The 23,368-nt window shown below is 51.6% G+C and overlaps 1 protein-coding gene, 2 long non-coding RNA genes and 1 other non-coding gene across 9 annotated transcripts; 1 reads left to right on the forward strand and 3 right to left on the reverse strand.

Annotated features, from left to right (window-relative positions):
• Nucleotides 1-95: 95 nt before the first annotated feature.
• LOC144332751 (uncharacterized) lies at nt 96-1,966 on the reverse strand. Its single transcript, XR_013400812.1, has 2 exons — nt 1,854-1,966; nt 96-1,065 (listed from the first exon to the last, which is right to left on the reverse strand). It is a non-coding gene; the product is annotated as an uncharacterized LOC144332751 (long non-coding RNA).
• A 656-nt stretch (nt 1,967-2,622) lies between these two features.
• PIANP (PILR alpha associated neural protein) lies at nt 2,623-11,219 on the reverse strand. Of its 6 annotated transcripts, none has more exons than XM_015150808.3 (6): nt 11,018-11,219; nt 8,454-8,513; nt 7,695-8,200; nt 6,866-6,947; nt 5,845-6,066; nt 2,623-2,874 (listed from the first exon to the last, which is right to left on the reverse strand). In XM_015150808.3, the coding sequence occupies exons 2-6, from the start codon at nt 8,468-8,470 to the stop codon at nt 2,853-2,855; spliced, it is 849 nt and encodes a 282-aa protein (XP_015006294.1). In that variant the 5' UTR covers nt 8,471-8,513; nt 11,018-11,219; the 3' UTR covers nt 2,623-2,852.
• Nucleotides 11,220-14,843: 3,624 nt separating this feature from the next.
• Nucleotides 14,844-18,180, reverse strand: LOC144332753 (uncharacterized). The gene is made up of 3 exons (XR_013400814.1): nt 18,015-18,180; nt 17,488-17,876; nt 14,844-15,136 (listed from the first exon to the last, which is right to left on the reverse strand). It is a non-coding gene; the product is annotated as an uncharacterized LOC144332753 (long non-coding RNA).
• LOC114671159 (U6 spliceosomal RNA) lies at nt 17,692-17,793 on the forward strand. The gene has a single exon (XR_003721049.1). It is a non-coding gene; the product is annotated as a U6 spliceosomal RNA (small nuclear RNA).
• Nucleotides 18,181-23,368: the final 5,188 nt, after the last annotated feature.

Consider the following 23,368-nt stretch of genomic DNA (forward strand, 5'->3'; position numbering starts at 1 on the left):
CGCTAGTCTGCGAGATATTCAGGGCAGAAGTTACGGTAACTCGGGGCGGAAGTAGCTTCTGCCCAGCGACCGGGTAGAGGGGATGTGACGCTATAGCGGAAGTGGAGGCGGGTTCCGCTAAGGGCAAAAGCTGAAACCGGAGGATTGCGGCCCTCGGCTTCCGGAAGGGACTTCTGGGGAAGTTGGGGGCCGGGGGTGGGGGGGTGGAAACGCGACAGGTTCATCAGTTATCCATCAAGGTAGGAGAGGAGGTGTGGGTTCTTCAGATGCTAGGACTCCGTTTCTCTTCCCTCTGGGTGGAATAAGCTGATGTAGGAAATTACCATTATTTTTTCTGATACCCCCAAGAATGTCTCAATGCTTTGAATATGCGGGAAAGGACTAGGACATGTCTATATTTTTCTGAGGTCCCTACTTAGGTCCAGTTAGAACCTCTCCCAGCCATCAAAATCTCCCTCTCTGACACTCCCTTACTCTCTTTACTTTGGTCTTTTCTTGTTGCCCATACCCACATCTCTATCCCCTTACCCTCTTTTACTTTTAAATATAGCACTCATTATTGCCTGATTGTTTGCTGTCCACCTCTCCCCACTAAAATATCGGCTATAGGACAGCAAGGACCGAACTGTTCGTTGCTGTATCCTCACATCGTGGCAGTTAAGTGGTCTGTAAACTCTTGTTGTATAAATGTACTGTAGTTCATTATGAATCCCCAATATGAATCCTTTCAGGAAGCCTTCCCTGATTGCTCCACCCTGTAATGATCCCCTGAATTCCCATAGCATTTAATACGTACCTTTTATTGATATTTTAACTATTTCATACATGTGATTCCCAAGCAAGATTGTAGCTCTTCATGGAAGGAAATACGTTGCTTTGCTAAGCACGTAGTCAATGCTGAATATGTTGTTTGAATAAGTGAATGCTGTTACAAGCGTGCACCCTGACTTGGCCAGAATCCCTCTGGGCTCAGCTCTAAGCAGAACTGAGGTATCTCTACTAACGGTAAGAGCCCCTTGCTGAGAAAAATAATTTTTTTTTTTTTTTTTTTAAGAGAGTCTCACCCTATCACCCAGGCTGGATTGCATTGCTGCCATCTCAGTTCACTGCAACCTCTGCCTCCTGGGTTCAAGCGATTCTCCTGCCTCAGCCTCCCGAGCAGCTGGGATGACAGTCGCCCATCACCACGCCTGGCTAATTTTTTTTATCTTTAGTGGAGACGGGGTTTCACCATATTGGCCAGGCTGGTCTCGAACTCCTTACCTCAACTGATCTACCCGCCTCGGCCTCCCAAAGTGCTGGGATTACAGGCATGAGCCACCACGTGCAGCAAAAAATAACTTTAACAGAAATAATTATAATGCCCATTTTACAAATGATGAAAATTATCCTCTAAAGGTTTAAGTGATTTTTTCCCCCCAAGGTCAAAGCAAGAAGGTAACAAAGTACACCTTTAAATATTTAAATGTTTAAATAGATGATGCATTTCTTTGTTTGTAATTGTAGTTTGTATCTTTTTTAAAGTGTCTGTTCCCTTTATCACATTTTTGGGCTCAGCACTCAGTCTCTGTTGATGGAGAGTAAGGATTTTAAGGGCTCAGATGTGACCAGACCTATTGCTGTGTGGGTCAGAGATTGCTGATTCAAGAAACCTTGACATCAGGGGCTGGTATTGAAAGGTGGGAACAGGAAATTGTAGTAATAGCTATACGTCCTGGTTCTCCTCCTGCTCTTTTCCTATTTACGTTAACTGGGCACTTCCTAGGCCTCAGTGTCTCCGTCAGCCCTGTTCTTGCCCTTGCTATAAGAAGGAAGTTTCCCAGCTACTTGGAAGGTTGAGACAGGAGAATCACTTGAACCTGGGAGGCAGAGGTCGCGGTGAGCCAAGATCATGCCATTGCACTCCAGCCTGGGCAACAAGAACTGAACTCCATCTCAAAAAAAAAAAAAAAAAAAAAAAAAGAAGCAAGTTTCAAGTGCTCTGAACTCCTTAGGGAAAAGCTTTAGAACAATAAATGTGGGGCGTAGGGGGAGGAGGGCTGTTAATTTTAGCCTGGGGTTCTCCAGCTGGCATACTGTTCCCATCTTGAATCACTTCCACACCCTGAGCTGTGCCTGGGAGATCCCTCCCTCCTCCTGGGGGCTTCCCCATTCCCTGGTTTGGTCTGAGCCACAATGGCAAGCATTCCAGAAAAATGCTAAGAGAAGCCTGGCTGAGTCATTTGATGCACAGCTCAGGAGGCAAAGAAAGGATGGTGACGAGAGACACTGGTTCCACTGGTGCCTGTGATGTGTGACCTCCAAGAACCTTCCAGTTCCCAAAAGGGCAGATGGCCATTGTTTTGTTCTTGGTTAGCGACTCTGCTGCAGGTTTCTGAGGACCTCCCAAAGCCCCACAGTCTCTGTTTCAACTACAGGAGAGAGAAAAGTTCGGGTTTGTTCCTCAGGGCCTCATGACTCTTCATGGCTAACATGACAGTGCAATATCGTTTGGGAGAATTATTTTAGTACAGTTCAGTGTCTGGAACAGTCTCCTTCCTCCTCTGTCTCTCCTGCCATCTGACTTTCCATGGGGAAAGGAGGACATTTAGGGAGAGGGAACAGGTGAGGATTTCCAGTATCTTGCTGGTGTATTTTAATTTATTTAAATTTAGAGAAACAGCGGTCTAATCAGGCAGTAATTAATTCCCTCTTCATTAGGGGCCTTCATGTGTGCCTTTTGCATATGGATGAGCCACGGGTCACACTGTCCCTTTGAAGAGAGATCCTTGCTGAAGGTGAGAGCCCAGTGTGCTCTCCGGCACTTGAGCTCCTTCCCCTTCTGTGCCAATGCTTCTCTTTTCTCCCCACCCTCACCTGACAAGGACTAGATTCCTGTGGGGAAAGAAGGAAAGGTTAATGAAGCTTCCTATCCCACCCTCCTTGGATCTGGATCCCTCCCTCACGGCCCACAGCATATACCATCCATGCCTCATCCTGTACCCTCAGGTTTCATCCAGCCCGCTCCCTCCCATCAGCCGCCTGCTGGGATATCTTCATGCCCCAATGAGTTGACTCCTCAGAAGCTTGTTTGCCTGGCACCTCTGCTTTGAGTTGGTTCATCAATCCTTGGCCCCGCTCTGCTTCTTTCCTCTGTAGCAGTCCTTTCCTTAGGGAGTGTGACGCCCTGAATGCACACACTGCTGTAGTCCTGACAGATACGCTGCCTCCTCCTGGCACTCACCATTCTGTGCTGCACAGGCTCAGCTCCACTTCCCTCAGCTCACAGTACAGCTCCCAACACCTAAAGCACACACCTACCAACACAGACATTCCTATCCTAGCTTGAAAGATAAACGCATGGGGCATATCCAGTCTAGGGCAGCCTGGGCCACCCTTTTGTACACTACAACATCCCTGTCCTCCCTGAGGCCACCCCATTTCCAGGGAGCAAGTGGGGCACAGATTGGGGGAGGGGGGAGAGATGGGACCTGGGTGGTTACCATAGCAATAGAGCCTAGCAACAGCTGAGAGGCTGATGTGTGGGTTTTCACAGGGCTGTTACAAGAGCCAAACCTAGAATTGGGGACTCAGAGGTGACTGATCTCAACTGGGCAGCCTGCATTCCCTCCCCAAACACACCCCTTGATCCCACCCCCACACCCCTGCAGTGCCTCTCTCTGAGAGGGCAGAGTAGGGAAAGCTAATGAGTTAACCACAGGGCTTCTGATTCTGCACAGCTTTTGGGGGGCAGCTGTGGGTGGGGGCAGGTTAGGGAGCAAAGCTGAAAATAAACCAAGCAGGGCAGCTTCTTTCAGATGGTTCCCTCTCATCTTTTCTCCATTGCTCCATTTTTCTCTTCTCTTTTCCCCATTCTCCCTCCATCTGTCTTATCAGCTCTCTCTTCCACCTTGATCCACCTCCTATCCTTCCATGTAACTTTCCTTTTCTTCTGTCTCCCTTCTTTTGGTCTTTCTTGACCCTCCCTGGCAAGGAACAAGTGAGCCACAATTTCTATTCTAGTTTCTCTTGTGCGACTGCCCATCAGGACGGCTCCCTTCCATTTTGTCCCAAGTTAAAGCCCCAGTTGGCCCCCAGCTCCAGGTCAGAGGAGGGCAGGTGACTTAGGTCTAGAGGGGGTCCCCACCTCATCCTGTACCTCCTCCTGGCTGTCCACCCCCTCTCCTCCTCTCTACGGGGGTCAGAAGGCAGAACCAGGGGACTTGAGTATCTTGCAAAGGCTTTATTTGAAAATTTTGAAACTTACATCCCACAGTAATTCAAGATGATCAACCACAAGAAGAAGGAGATAATACAAAAATATATATCACAGCATAGGAGCCAGGGAAGAGGGGAAGGAGGAAGGTGGAAAACCAGTGAGGAGGAGGGAAGAACCTGAGGAGGGGGAAAGGGCAGGGAGGCAAAAGGAAGGAGAGTGGAAGGAAAGAGGGAAGAAAGGAGGGGATAGGAGGGAGTCCGGGAAGAGAAGGGGTAGATTTGGAGGCAGAGCTCCTAATGGCCTTGAACCAGCTGACTCTGGTCCCTGGCAGCCTCGGTGGAGTTAGGGAGGCCCAAAGGCAGACTGGGAAGGGAGGACTGGCTCAGGGGGCTCTGAAGTCCAGAAAACGGCACACACACAGACAGCCAGGACAGACAAGACAAAAGGGACTGTAGGAGAAAGGGAAGGGCAAACGGGAGTCCCTTTCTCATGTAGTGCAGCAGGCGACTCCCCAAAACCCATCTGTCAGAAAACAGATTTTAGCAGTGGGGTGGGGGTGAAGTCTGGGGCCTCACTACCCCCATTCCCAAGGGGGAGCCCTCAGGGTGATGCCGGCACCCTTGGAGTGGGATGGGGAGACAGAGAAACAAATGGTGAGGAATGGGACGAGACCATGACAGATGAGGGCACAAAGAGCCCCCAGCTCACCTCCCACCCACCTCTGGAGCAGCATGCAGGGGCTGCGGAAACGAGGTGAGTGGGTGTTCATGAAGGAGAGTGTGAGCACGCCGCACACCACCACAACATCAGGCCGGGAAATGCATGAGAGGTAAAGTGTGCAGGAAACACTGACCACCGAGTGAGCTGAGCACAGAATGTGGGAAGGAAAAGTGCAAATGTGAGACAAGAGAGAACATGAGAGTCAGCTGAGCGGAGCAGTGTGGACAGGGAGAGGGTGCAGGAGCATGTGCAAATGGCCTGTGAAGGTGGAGGTGAGTGTGCAAGGCTTTCATGTGAGTGCACAAGGGTGGGGACAGGGACCCAAAGTCACAGATATGTGAGGCCCCACCTGCAGGAGGGCGAGCAGATAGGATTGCCTGTGGGGCTGGGGAGTGTTCCGGGGTGGTGTGCAAGGGCAGGAGCCAGGAGCCCCTGTGGCCCCAGCTCCCCACAGCTGCCCCACCCTCAGTGGGATGGGGGCTGTGCCGGCCCCTTGGCCTCCTGCTTGGCTGCACCCCAACATTGGGGGGCATCACAGATTCACCAGGGGAATCCTGAGAGGAAGAGGGAAAGGGCACAGTCAGGAACCAAGGGGTAGGCCAGACTAGAAGGGGAAGTTCAAGACAAAGAGAGGGAATCAAGGTTAAGAGGGCAGAGTTGTCTTAGACAAGGTGGCACGAGAAAAAACCAAAGAGGGCAGAGTTGGAGTTATGGGCAGCAGAGAATAGGACACAGATCCTGAGAGACTGGGAGAAGGACGGCTGCCTCCCAGAGAGGAGCTGGTCCAGCCCCCTTGGGAGGGCCAGGAGCTGTGGGAGGCCACGCCTGCCTCCTCACCACCCACCCAGAGGGCACCCCCACCCCAGCTCTGAAGACCTAAGTTGCCTTCCCTCTTTGCCCTCCCATCCCATTGCCCCTGCCCTCACCGGTTCAACTGGAAGGCTGGAGCCCCCTTGGGGTGGGGCATCCCAGGCCGGGGTCCCCCTCGGGGCTCCTCATGGTCAGGGGTGGGGGTAGGCGAGTCCCCGAAGGCCCCCAGCACAGTGACTCCGGCCGGGGACAGGTCTGTCAGCGGCTGCTGGCTCTCCTCTTGCCTCAGGGCACCTTGCTGCCCTGAGGGTCTGCGCCGCTTCTGGCTGCGGTCCCAGCTGGGGCACAGAGGGAAAGAGGTTCTCTTGCACACTCAAGTAGCCCCCATCCTGGGCCTGCACCAGTGGTCACCCCTAGCCCTGCCCAGTCACTCCCAACATCTTACAGCAGAGAAACTGGCCAAAACAGTTCCCTCTACTAAATCCCCTTGGACTCTGTGCCCATAAAACCACTTCCCCTGCCCTCTGGGGGGGCTTGGAAATCTAAACCTCCTTACCCTCTAAACCTGATCCAGATCCACAGAATTAGTATCCCCTCCCCACCACCACAGTGTCCTCCCCTCTGCATGCCCAGAAGAGTCATTTCTCTCCTCGGCAGACGACTGGCAGGTTTAGTTCTAGTTCAAAGCAAGCTAATGACTTGGACACCTGAGTCTAATGATTCAGTAAAGTGTGAAGGACTGAGTGATGCATTATTAAATGTGTGCAAAGAAAGCTCTGGATTTTCTCGCTCCCCCCAGGCAACCCTAAGAAGGGCTCTGCAGACTGGATCAGCTTTCTCTGTGTTGGAGGAAATAGGGGCAAGGGAGGCCTACCAAAGCCCCGAATGCACAGAAATAATTCCCCTGTCTTCTCTTATCCTTGTATTTCCCTGGGAGACAGAATCTGCCCTGATTTCTCACCAGAAATTTGTCTTCCCCCAGCCAAATCCTTATTATCTTTTCCACAAGTTCTTGTCTTCATCCAACATTTCCCACCCACCCCCCAGCAAAAGTGCTGCCCCTGCCCCTCCTGGCTAGAGCCTCGACTGCCAAACATTCCATCCCCATCTGCCAGCACCCTCCTCCTCTCAGCTTACCAGAACTTGAAGATGATGCCAGTGGCCACGAGAACAATGATGATGGAGATGGTAATTGTGACATAAAGCTGGGGGTCCACACCTGATTGGGGTGGGAAGAAAGTTTTAGGGAGCCCCGAGGTGGTAGGAGCCAAGAGGGGCTGGGGGCTCGGCTGGGGGCTGGAGTGGCATTGCTGTGTGGAGCCACGCTGCCGACTCTGTCTGCCCCTCTGGAGCCTCCCTCTTTATTGTTATCACCAGCGTTCCCCTGAGTTTTCAGCTCTTTTCCTCCACTTTCCCAAATGTATTTCACCAAATCCTGTGTGTGTATGTGACGAGGATGAGGCTCTGTGATCAGAAAGAACCTACCGCTATGCCTAGAAACTATGGGGTGGAGGTGTCTCTGCTGTGGCCCAACTCCCAAACCACGGGCCCTGTTCCTGTCAGCACTCCCTGAGCCAAGACGCCTCCCGGGCAGTGCCCCTCATCCGTGGCATTCTCTGCCCAGAATCCTCCCACTCTGTTTTCAGGGCCAGCTCACATGTCAATTCTCTGAAGGTGTCCTGATCCCCAAGCAGGAGGGGACTCTCACTTCTCTTTTTTCCTAAATCATGCTGCAAGTGCCTCTATTTAAGCATTTATTATGTTGACTCCTCTCCGAGTACTTTCATATCTGTCTGCTCCAGCGGACCTGAACTCCGACAGGGCGTCTCTGTCGCTGCGTCCTGTGCCAGTATAGTGCCTGACACATTTGTTGGAGGAGCTAACAGACAAGGCCTCTATTTCTGCCCCTTGGAGGCTTCACCCAGCCTCCCCATCCATCATATCCCTCCCAGCCTTTCCCACTCACCTTCCCCACGGCCCCCGAACAGGAACGGCCGCAGGGTGGCAGGTGCCTCTCCAAGGATAAGCCCATCTCCATCACCCCGCATGGAGTCTGAGTTGGGGTGTGGGGTTGCGAGCCCATGAGGGGCTGCAAAACCATAGTCCAGAAATCCGGGATTGGCAGAGTTGGGGTCCCCTCCATCCTCTCGAGACACGGTGGGACCCCACACAATAGCCCAGGGGTACTGGGATGAGGGCGGCCCCTCCTCAAAGCCTGATGGGGTGGCTGGGGGTGCAGTGCCAGGCAGGACTTGCCGACGTGATCTTGGGACCCGAGGGGATCGGCTTGGTGGAGGTGCCCGCTCCCACACGCACACATGACGTGGGGCCGAGGGGCCTCCCCGGGCACACGGGGGGCGGGCTGGGGCTGGTGGGGTTCGAGGGGAGGAGGAAGAGCCCTGAGCAGGCGGTGGGAGGGGCAGCAACAGCAGTGGCCAGAGAGGGAGGAGGTGGGACAGCAGCAGCGCAGGCCTGCAAGAAGGGAGAGAACGTGACTGAGACACAGGCCTACTGTGGGCCTACGTGTGGGAAGGACAGGCTCACGCCAGAAACCTCCAGGTTTCCCTGTGAAAGCAGGTGGGCCTTGGGAAGATTCTCGCCTCATTTCCCATCTTCCAAGGGAGGATGGCCCTCAGGAGGGAAGGCCCTGGATGGGTCTAGGAAGGAAGGAGTCATGACCCCAGGGAATGTGGTCTCCAAGCTCCCTCTGCTGGGCCAAACTTACCACATCCTGGACTCCATGTCTGAGGTCTTCCTCAGCTGTGACCCAGATTTTCAGCCTTTACTGGGAGAAAAAGGGGGCCATCACACCCCAGCCCTGCCCTGTGTACTTCCCCAGCTAATTCATCCACCAATTCTACCCCCATCTGCCCTCCCAGGCCGCCCAGCTGCCAGCTATGCTGCTGCACCCAGGATCCACTGCTTCTTAGCATCCTTTTGGGGCAAAAACTGTAGCCTGGTTGCCTGACCAGACCCCAGCCCCATCTACAACTTCTCAGGTCCCTATTACCTCTCCACCCCAGGGTCTACTCTGGCTTCTCTGGCTTCCTTTCTTCTCACTTCCTCTGCCCACAGCTCCAGGCTTTTCTTGGATCTTAATTTAGAGCCAAGAACCTTGTGATTCCTTGAGCACCTACCGCTAGGGAGGGAGTCTGAGGGTAGGGGGAGGGATGGGGAAGTCAATCTGAGCAAGCGAGTGAGTGTGTGTGCGTGCAGGGGGGCCCTTCCAGCCCTCCCAGCCCTCCCACCCCACTGGCAGTGCCAGGCATTTGTCTTATGATTAGCCCCAGGAGTCTGCATCTTCAGGAGAAAGGAAGAGATGGAGGGATGGAAGGAAAGAGACAGAGAGAGGTGAGTGGGAGAAAAACTACAGAATATAATTTTTGCTCTTAATGTTTAATCATCCAAGTGCATAGGTGCCCTCTGAAGGGAGGTGGAGTCAGGAAGAAGCCACCCCCTCAAATGTGGCTCTCCTGGGTAAAGAATCCTGGGAAAATCGGGATGGTTGGTTTTGAAAGAGAAAGGGTATGTTCTCAGAGCTGAGGGTGGTGGATCCAGGAGGGGCAGCCTCCCCAGAGGGAGTGAGGACAGGACACCCGGTGTCCTCTAGATTCTGGGTCTAAATCTGCCCAATGGGCCGGATGCAGTGGCTCACGCCTGTAATCCCAGCACTTTGGGAGGCCAAAGCAGGTGGATCACCTGAGATCAGGAGTTCAAGACCAGCCTGGCCAACATAGTGAAACCCCGTGTCTACTAAAAATACAAAAATTAGCCGGGGGTGGTGGTGGGCGCCTGCAATCCCAGGTATTCAGAGGGCTAAGGCAGGAGAATCCCTTGAACCTGGGAGGCAGAGGTTGCAGTGAGCAGAGATCACGCCATTGCACTCCAGTCTGGGCGACAAGAGCAAGACTCCGACTCAAAAAATAAAATAAAAATAAATAAATAATCTGCCCATTGAGTCTTCCCAGAGAACAACAGGGAAACAAGATGGGACAGTCACGGGAAGGGAGTGGGGAAGTCGGCAGTGGGAGAGATGGGAAGGGGTGAAGGGCTGGGAGATGGAAGGGTGGTTAAGAGTGAGAGAGGAGAGAGGTGAAGAGGAAGCTGGCCTGGAGTGCAGGGTGAGAGAGAGCAGGCAGACCTGAAAAAGAGTGGACTGGGAAGAGAGGAGGAGAGTGGGTGCAGAAGACCCGAACTGTGGAGGATGCCGAAAGGAGGAAAGGATGAGAGAAAAGGTCAGGGAGGGGAAACGGAGAGGATGAAGGGTTCACAGGTGCAGGGGAAGAAGGGGCAGGAGGAGAAGGAGACAGCGGTCCAGGCAGGACAGCCAGAGGAGTGGAGCGTAAGGGAATGGGAAAAAAGGGGGAAGAGCCCAGGATGGGGAGAAAGGAAGTGGGAAAGGAGAGAACATAAATGCTGAAGAAAAAATGACATGAGGAAGGGGCTGGGAAACGAGGCGGGAGCAGCAAAGATGGAGGAGTTGGGAATTGCTCCCCCAAATGTAAAGGGATATGGAGATACGGAAAGACATAGGGATAGGGGCATGGTGGGAAGAAGGGAGAGAGGGGAAGGGAAGAAAGCTAGAGGGAGGGAGCGAGGCGTGTAGAGCGAACCAGTGAAGCGGAGAAGGGCTCCCAGGCGCATCTGTGGCCAGCTGACTCCAAGACTATCGCCGCTCCGCCTGTGCATCCCCCCCAACCAGCGCCAACCCAGCCCCTGGGCCCCGCACAGCTTCAGCCGCCCCCTCCAGGAAGCCCGCAGTCCCCGGGCTGGCGCGCCACCCCCACCCCTCTCCCAGCTCCTCACCGACCTGTTGTGCGCAGGAGACGAGCTGGGGGTGGGGCGGGAGCCTCGGGGTGCGGGAGCCGGGCCCCAGCCCCAGCGTGGCCCCCATCCTACCCATCCCGCAGGCTCGCACTCTCCGCACAGGGCTGGAGAGTGGCGAGAGTCGGGGGAGACGAAGAAAAGGAGGTCGGCGAAGGGACTCCGAGGCAGGGAGCGCCGAGAGCGGACTGGGGACCCGAGGCAGGAGACTGCGCGGAGCCGCCCGCCGAGCCGAGGCTGGATGGAGGCAGCCGCGGGGACGGGGACGGCTGCGCCAGGGAGGGCGGGAGCGAGCCAGGACCGCAGAGGGATGGAGAGCCCTTCGGGGAAGGGGCGCTGGGAGGCTGGAGGCCTTGTCCCGGGCGAGGGACCGCGTCGGGAGGGGCAGGAGGCGAAGGGCGCGGAGCCGGGAAGGGCAGGGCCGGACTCCCCGCGGGTGGGGGCGTGGGGGTCCCTCTCACTCACCTGCATGGTTGGCGCGGCGGCGCGACGACTGCGGGCGCTCGGGCCTGAGCGGGGCTGGGGGGTCGCAGGAGCGGGCGGAGTGCGGGGCATGGTCGGGAGGTTTGGCCCGCGGCAGGGCGCTGGAGCGGGTGGGGGGCGGGCGCCCGGGGCGCGGGGCGGCGGCGGCGGGAGATGCTCGCCTCGGCTCCGCTCGGCTTGGCTCGGCTGGGCTCGGCGCGGCGGCCGGGACCGCTCCGTCTCCGCCTCCCCCTCCCGCCGGAGGCCACGCACGGTTTAACCCTCCTGCTGCCGCGCTGCAGGAGTCAAACCCGGCTATGTCCCAGGTGGAGGGCTGAAGAGGGTGGCGGGGTCCAGCGACCGTCCGGTTCCCTGGGTTCTGATGGCAGTCTCCTCACCTCCTTCACCCCAACTCCAGGGACACCCACGGTCGCCTCAATCAGTTTCTGAGATTCTGAGTCACTCAATGCTCTGCATTCCCAACTTTGTTCTTTTGTATTCTGTTTTGTAGAGATGGGGACTCGCTGTGTTGCCCAGCCTGGTCTTGAACGCCTGGGCTCAAGCTATCCTTCCCGCTCAGCTTCCCGAAGTGCTGGGATTACAGTCAACACTGCCTGTCCCCCAACTTTGTTTTGTCCGCTGTGGAAGGTGCCCGAGGTCAAGGCTGGGGGCAAGGGGTGGAGGGAAGGACTGGGGAGGAAGGACCTTGCACCATCTTTGGATTATCCCCACAGCTTGATCCCCTATTTCACTCTGGCTCTGCTACCATGCATTAAGTGGATCACGTCGAAATTCCTGGGCTTTTCCAGCGCTGGAATACCCAGACTCCGTACGGTGACTTGTAATAACCTATATGACCTGGCTCCTAGGTGGCTCTCTGATTTCCTTTCCTAAAGATTTCTTGTGGGCCGGGCGCGGTGGCTCAAGCCTGTAATCCCAGCACTTTGGGAGGCCGAGGCGGGTGGATCACGAGGTCAGGAGATCGAGACTATCCTGGCTAACATGGTGAAACCCCGTCTCTACTAAAAATACAAAAAACTAGCCGGGCGTGGTGGCGGGCGCCTGTAGTCTCAGCTACTTGGGAGGCTGAGGCGGGAGAATGGCGTGAACCCGGGAGGCGGAGCTTGCAGTGAGCCGAGATCAGCCACTGCACTCCAGCCTGGAAGACTCAGCGAGACTCCGTCTCAAAAAAAAAAAAAAAAAAAAAAAAAAAAAAAAAAAAGATTTCTAGTCGCGGTGGCTCACTCCTGTAATCCCTCGGCACTTTGACAGGCCGAGGCGGGTGGATCACGAGGTCAGGAGATCGAGACCACGGTGAAACCCCGTCTCTACTAAATACAAAAAATTAGCCTGGCGTGGTGGTGGGTGCCTGTAATCACACCTACTAACGAGGCTGAGGCAGAATTACTTGAACCTGGGAGGCGGAGGTTGCAGTGAGCCGAGATCACGCCACTGCACTCCAGCCTGGGCCACAGAGCGAGACTCCACCTCAAAAAAAAAAAAAAAAAAAGGTGGATGTTCCTGGATGGAGACAAGCTTAACCTGCCTCAGGGCCTTTGCACTTGCTGTTCCCTCTGTCTGGAATACTTTTCCCTGGCTTTTCACAATGACTCACTGTTTTCATTCCAGTCTCACCTAGATCCAACACCTTCTGGGGGGCCTTGCCTAATGTGGCTATCAAAAGTAGCCTCTCCTGCCCCTTCTCCCACCACCTGGACACCATCCCTCTCTACCACACTACCTTGTTTTTCCTCTGGGCACTTCTAGGACACCACACTCTCCTCATTTCCCTCCAACCTCACTGGCTGTTCTTAGTCTTCCTTGGGTGACTTCTAAATGTTGGAGCCTCCTAGGGCTTAGTCCTTGGCCATTCTCTCTTTCCACATTCTCTGTCCAGTGATCTCATCCGGTCCCAGGGCTTAAATACTATGTAAATGTCAGTGAGTCCTAAATTTATATCCAGAGCGCCAGACTCATTTATCCAACAGCCTACTTGACATCTCCACTTGGATGTCTAATAGCCATGCAAAGCTAATGTGACTAAAATAGATGTCTTGAATTCCCCCACCCCCAATCCATTTTTCTCCCAGTGATCCCCATCTTGGGGCTTGACAACTACTAGTTGTTCAAGCTAAAAATCTAGGAAACATCCCTCCTTTCCCCTTTTTTTCACTGATTCTGTCCCTGTATCTAATTCACCAACAAGTCCTGTGGGCTCTGCGTCCAAAATATATCCCAAATTCATCTCCTTCTCTCTATCTTTATTGCTACAGTCCTGGTCTAAGCCCTCATGTCTCATCCAGATTATCATAATAGCTTCCTCACTGGTCCCTGCTTCTGCCCTTGTCTTTACAAACTAGTTTTTGCAATATTGATAATATTTTAAAAATCAAAACCATGTCATGCTCTTCCGTGCTTAAAATATTCGAGTGGCTTTTCATTACACTTGGAATAAATCTGAACTCCTTATAAGGAGAAGCCCACCACCCTGTACCCACCTCATACACAGTGCTCCTGCTGGATCAGACTACTTGCCGTTCTGTAACATCAGAAGTCATTCTCTTAGCATCCCTGCACTTTTTTTTTTTTTTTTTTTTTTTTGAGACAGGGTGTCTCTCTGTTGCCCAGGCTGGAGTGCAATGGCATGATCTCAGTTTACTGCAACCTCCGCCTCCCAGGCTCAAGCAATTCTCCTGCCTCAGCTGCCCAAGTAGCTGGGATTACAGATGCTCCCCACTACTGCCCCGCTAATTTTTATATTTTTACTAGAGACGGGGTTTCACCATGTTGGCCAGGCTGGTCTCGAACTCCTGACCTCAGGTGATCTTCCCACCTCGGCCTCCCAAAATGCTGGTATTACAGACGTGAGTCGCCACACCCGGCCCAACTCATCACTTTCTGAAATGATCTAATACGTGTTTACTATTTACTGTCTGCTCCCTCCTGCCCCCCCATACATTAGAGAGCCAAGATCTTATTTGTCTTGTTGACTGCGTATCCCTACTCCTACTGCACTGCCTTGGCATGTAGTAGATGCTCAACATGTACCACTTAATGAACTTCTCCTGGGACCCCTGCCCACTCTGAACTCTTTTAGTTCTCTCCCCTGCTGTCCTCCTGCCTCTCGTCTCTAGCTGCCTGACCCCCACTGATCTCTGTCCTATGCCAAATGCTTCAGGTTGAGCCTGTGCTCATGGCTCATGTCCACACCCCTTCAGATTCTCCCCCTACATTTGCTGCATTGTGAACCGTCGTCAGCTTGGAGCTCCTGCCTCCTGGAAGGAAGGAAGCCTGCTGTTCTGACCAACATCTGCAGCAGCTGCCCTCTTGCTCGCCTGTCCCTGACAGCCGTTCATTTGAGGTCAGAACAGCAGTGAGTGAGCCGTCCTCCTAGCGTCTCCCATTGGTGGGGGAAAGACAACGCACACTGGATGTGAACCTGGCCAAGGGGCCATGTGAGTCAGGTGCGCAACTCCTACCACATCCTGGGCTTCTTAAGCCCCAGAACATCCTGAGGATATGCTCCAGGTAAACTTGTGTCACTGGCATGGACCAAGCTTATCAAGTGAATATTCATGCTCAGTGTAAGTGCTTTTGACACTGAGGACCTTGGGTCATTAATTATTTCTATTATTCTTGATTCATTCATTCCATTTTTTTTTTTTTTTTTTTTGAGACAGGGTCTCACTCTGTCACCCAGGCTGGAGTGTAGTGGCACAATCACGGCTCACAGAAGCCTTGACCTCCTGGGCTCAAGCAATCCTCCCACCTCAGCCCCCAAGTATCTGGGACTACAGGTGTGTGCCACCATGCCAGGCTAATTTGTGGGGTATTTTTTTTTTTTTTTTTTAACAGAGATGAGATTTTGCCACGTTGTCCAGGCTGGTCATACAAATATGGTCATTTAAATGCCAGTGACATGCCAGGTACTGTGCCGTGGCTGGGGATACAGTGGAGAGCAAGAACGAAGTCATGTCTGTCTTGGTGGAGCTTATAGTCTGGTAGGGAGGCAGTGAAAGGGGCAGTGATAAATGTGACCTCAGATGAGTTTGAGGACCCGCCCACACTCCACAGTCTCTGTACATCCTTGTCCTGTTTCTGGCTCTGCTGGTATCTTCATCACTATCTCTGGGCTCATTTTTAATTAATTAATTTATTTTCAGAGATGGAGTTTCGCCGTGTTGGCCGGGCTGGTCTCGAACTCCTGAGCTCAAGTAATCCTCCCACCTTGGCCTCCCAAAGTGCGGGAATTACAGGCGTGAGCCACCTTCACCTGGCTCATTTAGGGTGAATTTCTGTCTGTTTTCTGTCCTCAAATATCCAATATTCTTCTTCTGAACTCTTCTCTCTCTCAGCTGATGATCTTGCTTGCTGCTTTTCTGAGAAAATAGAAACAAGCAGGAGAAAACTTCCCCATTCCCACCAGCACACCCCAGCCCCACTGCGCCTACTGTGGGGGATCTCAAACACTGCCACCCACCCAAAGTCATCACTCCTGCAAATGTCCCTCCTCCTGCAGCATCACTCTCCTCCTGTCTACTTGATCATTGCCGGCAGCCCACAAACACGCTGTAATTCCTCCCGGCTTAAAACATCCTTCTCAACTGGCTGGCTGGGCCCAGCCTCTGCCCTTCTCTGCTTCCCTTTACAGGAAAGCTTTCCCAGAAGATGCTCTCTATTCACCGTCTCCTCTACTTCTCCAATTCCTTCTCTCTTGTATTAGCTTTAATCTAAACTCTTTAACTTTTGTAATTCACTTTTTTTTCTTTTTGAGACAGGATCTCACCGGGTTGCCCATGCTGGAGTGCAGTGGCGTGATCATAGTTCACTGCTGCCTGGAACTGCTGGGCTCAAGCAAATCCTGCCTTAGCCTCCAGAGTAGCTGGGACTACAGGTGTGCACCACCAGCCCAGCTAATTTTTTAATTATTATTTGATAGAGGTGGGGGATCTCGCTATGTTGTCTAGGCTGGTCTCCAACTTCTGGCCTCAACTCAGCACCTTAGCCTCTCAAAGTGCTAGGATTATAGGCATAAGCCACTGCTCCCAGCCCCTGTTTTTATTTTATTTTATTTTATTTTTGAGATGGAGTCTTGCTCTGTTGCCCAGGCTGGAGTGCAGTGGCATGATCTCGGCTCACTGCAACCTCCGCCTCCCAGGTTCAAGCAATTCTTCTGCCTCAGCCTCCCAAGTAGCTGGGACTACAGGCACGAGCCACCAGTCCCAGCTAATTTTTGTATTTTTAGTAGAGACAGTGTTTCTCCATGTTGGTCAGGCTGGTATGGAACTCCTGACTTCAGGCGATCCACCCATCTCGGCCTCCCAAAGTGTTGGGATTACAGGCTTGAGCCACTGTGCCCAGCCTATTTTATTTTATTTTGAGACAGAGTTTCACTCTTGTCGCCCAGACTGCAGTGCAGTAGCGCTATCTCTGCTCATTGCAACCTCCTGGCTCCTGGATTCAAGTGATTCTCCTTCCTCAGCCTCCCAAGTACCTGAGACGATAGGCGTGCGCCACCACACCCAGCTAATTTTTGTATTTTTGGTAGAGACAGGGTTTCACTATGTTGGCCAGGCAGTTCTTCAACTCCTGACCTCAGGTGATCCACCCGCCTCAGCCTCCCAAAGTGCTGGGATTACAGGCGTGAGCCACCATGCCTGGCCCCCTGTTTTTAAAATATAGTTTTCAGCTGGGCGCAGTGGCTCACGCCTGTAATCCCAGCACTTTGGGAGGCCGAGGCGAGTGGATCATGAGGTCAGGAGTTCAAGACCAGCCTGGCCAATATGGTGAAACTCCGTCTCTACTAAAAATACAAAAATGAGCTGGGCATACTGGTGAGTGCTTGTAATCCCACCTATTTGGGAGGCTGAGGCAGGAGAATCACTTGAACCCAGGAAGCAGAGGTTGCAGTGAGCCAAGATTGTGCCACTGCATTCCAGCCTGGGTGACAGGAAGACTCCGTCTCAAAAAAAAAAAAAAACTTAAAAAAAATTTTTTCTTTAAATAAAAATTGGCCGGGTACAGTGGCTCATGCCTGTAATCCCAGCACTTTGGGAGGGTGAGGCGGGTGGATCATGAGGTCAGGAGATCAAGACCATCCTGGCTAACACGGTGAAACCCCGTCTCTACTAAAAATACAAAAAATTAGCTGTTCGTGGTGGCAGGCGCCTCTAATCCCAGCTACTCGGGAGGTTCAGGCAGGAGAATCGCTTGAACCTAGGAGGTGGAGGTTGCAGTGAGCCGAGATTGCACCACTGCACTCCGGCCTGGGTGACAGAGCGAGACTCCGTCACACACACACACACGCACAAATAAATAAATAAACAAACAAATAAATAAATAAAAATAAAAGAAAATAAAAATGGACGGGCACAGTGGCTCACGCCTGTAATCCCAGCACTTTAGGAGGCTGAGGCGGGGGGTGGATCACCTGAGGTTAGGAGTCGAGACCAGCCTGGCTAATGTGGGGAAACCCCATCTCTACTAAAAATACAAAAAAAAAAATTAGCCGGGTGTGGTAGCGGGTGCCTGTGATCCCTCTACTTGGGAGGCTGAGGCAGGATAATCGCTTGAACCAGGGAGGTGGAGGTTGCAGTGAGCTGAGATCGCAAGACTGCACTCCAGACTGGGCGAGAGCAAGACTCCATCTAAAAAAAAACGAAAACAAAAAACTACTACTGCTCACTTTGGCAACATATATACTAACACTGGAATGACAGAGATTAGCATGGCCCTTCTACAAGGATGACACGCACATTCATGACGCGTTCCATTTTGTTGTAAATCAAAAAAATAAATAGGGCAGGCACAGTAGCTCACACCTGTAATGCCAGCACTTTGGGAGGCCAAAGTGGGAGGATCGCTTGACCTCAGGAGTTTAAGACCAGTCTGGGCAACATAGCAAGATGTCATCTCCATGAAAATTTTTAAAAATTAGGCCAGGTGCGGTGGCTCACACCTGTAATCCCAACAATTTGGGAGGCCAAGGCGGGCAGATCACCTGAGGTCAGGAGTTCAAGACTAGCCTGGCCAACATGGTGAAAACCCATCTCTACTAAAAATACAAAAATTAGCCAGGCATGGTGGTGGGTGCCTGTAATTCTAGCTACTTGGAAAGCTGAGGCAGGAAGATCGCTTGAACCCGGGAGGTAGAGGTTGCAGTGAGCTGAGATTGTGCCATTGCAACTCCAACCTGGGCGACAAGACTGAAACTCTGTTTTTTTGTTTTGTTTTTTGTTTTTTGTTTTTTTAATGTAATCCCAGCTACTCAGGAGGCAGAGGTGGGAGAATCACTTGAGCTCAAGAGTTTGAGGCTGTAGTGAGCTATGATTGCACCACTGCCCTCCAGTCTGGGAGACAGAGCGAGACACTGTCTACAAAAATAAAAATTAGGCTGGGCATGGTGGCTCACGCCTGTAATCCTAACACTTAGGGAGACCAAGGTGGGCGGATCACGAGGTGAAGAGTTTGAAACCAACCTGACCAACATGGTGAAACCCCATCTCTACTAAAAATACAAAAATTAGCTGGGCATAGTGGCACGTGATTGCAATCCCAGCTATTCGGGAGACTGAGGCAGGAGAATTGCTTGAACCCAGGAAGCAGAGGTTGCAGTGAGCCGAGATTGCGCCACTGCATTCCAGCCTGGGTGACAGCCAGACTCTGTCTTAAAAAAATTTTTTTTTTAATTAAAAAATAAAGAAAATAAAAATGGATGGGCATGGTGGCTGATGCCTGTAATCCCAGCACTTTAAGAGGCCGAGGCAGGTGGATCACGAGGTCAGGAGTTCAAGACCAGCCTGCCCAACATGGTGAAACTCCGTCTGTACTAAAAATACCAAAATTAGCTGGGTGTGGTGGTGTGCACCTGTAATCCCAGCTACTCAGGAGGCTGAGGCAGGAGAATTGCTTGAACCCGGAAGGCGGAGGTTGCAGTGAGCCAAGATCGTGCCATTGCACTCCAGCCTGGGTGACAGAGCAAGATTCCATCTCAAAAATATATAAATAAATAAAGAGATTAGCCTGGGCAACATAGCGTCTATAAAATAATAATTTCAAAAATTAGCTGGGCTGATTTCACACGCCCATAGTCCCAGCTACTCAGGAGGGGAGGCTGAGGCAGGAGGATCCCCATGAGCCTAGGAGTTCTAGGCAGCAGTGAACTATGATTTCAACACTGCACTCCAGCGTAGGTGACAGAGCTAGACTCTATCTCTAAAAAATAACTGGCTGCGCATGGTGGCTTATACCTGTAATCCCAGGACTTTGGGAGGCTGAGGCAGAAGGGTCATTTGAGCACAGGAGTTCAAGACCAGCCTGGGCAGACCCTGTCTCTGCAAAAAAAAAAAAAAAAAAAAAAATCCGCATGTGGTGGCACATGCCTGTGTTCCGATCTGTTTGGGAGGTTGAGGTGGGAGGATCTCTTTGGCCCCAAAAGTTGAGGCTGCAGTGAGCTATGATTGCACCATTGCTCTTCAACCCGGGTGACAGAGCGAGACTGTCTCAAAACATAAATAAATAAGGCCAGGTGCAGTGGCTCACACTTGTAATCCCAGCCCTTTGAGAGGCTGAGGTGGGTGGATTGCCTGAACCCAGGAGTTGGAGACCAGCTTGGGCAATGTGGCAAAACCCCGTCTCTACAAAAAATACAAAAATTAGCCTGGCATGGTGGCACGCACCTGTAATCCTAGCTACTTGGAGGCTGAGGTGGGAGGACCACTTGAGCATGCAAGGTTGAGTCTGTAGTGAGTCGAGATTGCACCACTGCATTCCAGCCTGGGCCACAGAGCCAGACCTTGTCTCAGTAAATAAATAAATAAATAAATAGATAGATAGATAAATAAATAAAATGGCCGGGCGCGGTGGCTCACGCCTGTAATCCCAGCGCTTTGGGAGGCCGAGGCGGGCGGATCACGAGGTCAGGAGATCGAGACCATCCTGGCGAACACGGTGAAACCCCGTCTCTACTGAAAATACAAAAAACATTAGCCAGGCATGGTGATGGGCGCCTGTGATCTCAGCTTCTGGGGAGGCTGAGGCAGGAGAATGGCGTGAACCCAGGAGGCGGAGCTTGCGGTGAGCGGAGATCGCGCCACTGCACTCCAGCCTGGGCAGCAGAGCGAGACTCCGTCTCAAAAATAAATAAATAAATAAATAAATAAATAAATAAATAAATAAAATGACATTATATGTAGCCTTCTAGCACTGTTTACTTGCTTTTTCACTCACTATTACACTTCCAGGATTTAGCCATATTGTTCCATGTGGCTACAGTTCATATGTTTTCACCGGAAGGTAAAGAGCTACTGAGTGAATATACCAAATATATCATACTTTGTCTATTCTCCTGTAGACGCATTTATGAATTGCTTTTTTTTTTTTCACTACTATAAACATTGTTACTGGCCAGGCACGGTGGCTCACGCCTGTAATCCCAACACTTTGGGAGGCCGAGGCGGCTGGATCACGGGTCAAGAGATCCAGACCATCCGGGCCAACATGGTGAAACCCCATCTCTACAAAAAAAAAAAAAAATGCAACAATGAGCTGGGCGTGGTGGTGTGGGCCTGTAGTCCCAGCTACTCGGGAGGCTGAAGCAGGAGAATCGCTTGAACCCAGGAGGCAGAGGTTGCAGTGAGCCAAGATCGTGCCACTGCACTCTAGCCTGGTGACAGAGTGAGACTCTGTCTCAAAAAAAAGCCTGTGGCTGTGAATATTATTGTATTTGTCTCTTATGTATGTACAAGAGTTTCTCTAAGGTATATACCTGGAAGTGAGACTGCTAGGTTGTGAGGTATAAGAAAAATCAGCTTTGGCTGGGCACGGTGGCTCACGCCCCTAATCCCAGCACTTTGGAGGCTGAGGTGGGTGGATTACTTGCAGTCAGGAATTCAAGATTAGCCTGGCCAACATGATGAAACCCCATCTCTACTAAAAATACAAAAAAACTTAGCCAGGCATGGTGGCATATGCCTGTAATCCCAGCTACTCAGGAGGCTGAGGCAGGAGAATTGCTTGAACTTGGAGGCAGAGGTTGCAGTGAGCCGAGATTGCAACACTGCACTCTACCCCAGGTGACACAGCCCCGTCTAAAAAAAAAAAAAGAAATCAGCTTTGAGAGAGAATGCCAAATTGTTTTCAATTTTCCCCACATTTTTAAGGTTTTGTTTATTTATTTATTTATTTATTTTTATTTTTATTTTTTTTGAGACAGAGTCTTGCTCTGTCGCCCAGGCTGGGGTGCAGTGGCCGGATCTCAGCTCACTGCAAGCTCCGCCTCCCGGGTTTAGACCATTCTCCTGCCTCAGCCTCCCGAGTAGCTGGGACTACAGGCGCCCGCCACCTCGCCCGGCTAGTTTTTTGTATTTTTTAGTAGAGACGGGGTTTCACCGTGTTAGCCAGGATGGTCTCGATCTCCTGACCTCATGATCCGCCCGTCTCGGCCTCCCAAAGTGCTGGGATTACAGGCTTGAGCCACCGCGCCCGGCCTATTTATTTATTTTTGAGGTGGAGTCTTGCCCTGTCGCCTTGGCTGGAGTACAGTGGCACAATCTTAGTTCACCGAAGCCTCTGCCTCCTGGGTTCAAGCAATTCTCCTGCCTCAGCCTCCTGAGTAGCTGGGTTTACAGGCGTGTGCCACCACGCCTGGCTACTTTTTGTAATTTTAGTAGAGATAGGGTTTCCCCACGTTGGCCAGGCTGGTCTTGAACTCCTGAACTCAGGTGATCTGCCTGCCTCGGCCTCCCAAAATGTTCGGATTACAAGCGTGAGCCGCTGTGCCTGACCAGTTTTCATCTGTATTTGAATACTGATTGATCTACATTCTCTCCAACACTTGTATTTTTAGACTTCTTTATTTTTGCCAATCTAGTGGGTATACAATAGTATTTTCGTGTGGATTTTTTTTGGCATTTCTCTAATTACTAGTGCAGTTGAGCATCTTTTTGTATGCTTATTAGCCTTTTTAATTTCCTCTTCTGGGAAATGCCTGATCATTTGAGTTGCTTGTGTTTTTTTAATTGATTTGTAGGTTTTTTTTTGTTTTGTTTTTGTTTTTTTTGAGACAGTCTTGCTCTGTTGCCCAGGCTGGAGTGCAATGACACAGTCTCGGCTCACTGCAACCTCCATCTCCCAGGTTCAAGCGATTCTCCTGCCTCAGCCTGCTGAGTAGCTGGGATTACAGGCACCCACCACCATGCCTGGCTAATTTTTGTGTTTTTAGTAGAGATGGTTTTTCACCACGTTGGCCAGGCTGGTCTCAAACTCCTGACCTCAGGTGATCTACCCGCCTCGGCCTCCCAAAGTGCTGGGATTATAGGCGTGGACCACCATGCCTGGTCAATTTGTAGTTTTTTTTTTTTTTTTTTTGAGACAGTCTCGCTCTGTTGCCCAGGCTAGAGTGCAATGGCATGATGTCGGCTCACTGCAACCTCCGCCTCCTGGGTTCAGATGATTCTCCTGGCTCAGCCTCCCGAGTAGCTGGGACTGCAGGCATGCATCACCATGCCCGGCTAATTTTGTATTTTCAGTAGAGACGAGGTTTCGCCATGTTGGCCAGGCTGGTCTTGAGCTCTTGACATCAAGTGATCCGCCCGCCTTGGCCTCCCAAAGTGCTGGGATTACAGGTGTGAGCCACTGCACCTGGCCAGATTTGTAGTTTTTTATATATTCTGGCTACTAATCTTTTGCCAGTTATATATATTGCAAATATCTGTTCCTTTTTGAAGGTATTTGTGATCCTCCTCTCACTTTTTTCTTGATATATTTTAATTATCAGAAGTTCTTAATTTTTATATGGTATATTTATCAACCTCTTATTTTGTGATTATGCTTTTTGTATGTTGAATTTATTTTATTTTATTATACATATATATATATATTTTTTTTTGTTGTTGTTGAGAAGAAATCTCTGTTGCTCAGGCTGGAGTACAATGGTGCAATCTCAGCTCACTGCAACCTCCATCTGCCGGGTTCAAGCGATTCTCCTGTGTCAGCCTCCCGAGTAGCTGGGATTACAGTCGCAGGCCACCACGCCTGGCTAACTTTTTTGCATTTTTAGTAGAGACAGAGTTTTGCCATGTTGGCCAGGCTGGTCTGGAACTCCTGAACCTCAAGTGATCCACCTGCCTTGGGCTCCCAAAGTGCTAGGAATACAGACGTGAGCCACTGCACCCGACCTGTATCTTGAACTTAAAAATCATTCTCGGCCGAGCATGGTGGCTCACGCCTGTAATCCCAGCACTTTGGGAGGCAGAGGTGGGCGGATCACGAGGTCAGGAGATCGAGACCATCCTGGCTAACACGGTGAAACCCTGTCTCCACTAAACATACAAAAAATTAGCCAGGTGTGGTGGC

Source organism: Macaca mulatta, chromosome 11 (assembly GCF_049350105.2).
Source record: "Macaca mulatta isolate MMU2019108-1 chromosome 11, T2T-MMU8v2.0, whole genome shotgun sequence".
Lineage (NCBI taxonomy): Eukaryota > Metazoa > Chordata > Mammalia > Primates > Cercopithecidae > Macaca > Macaca mulatta.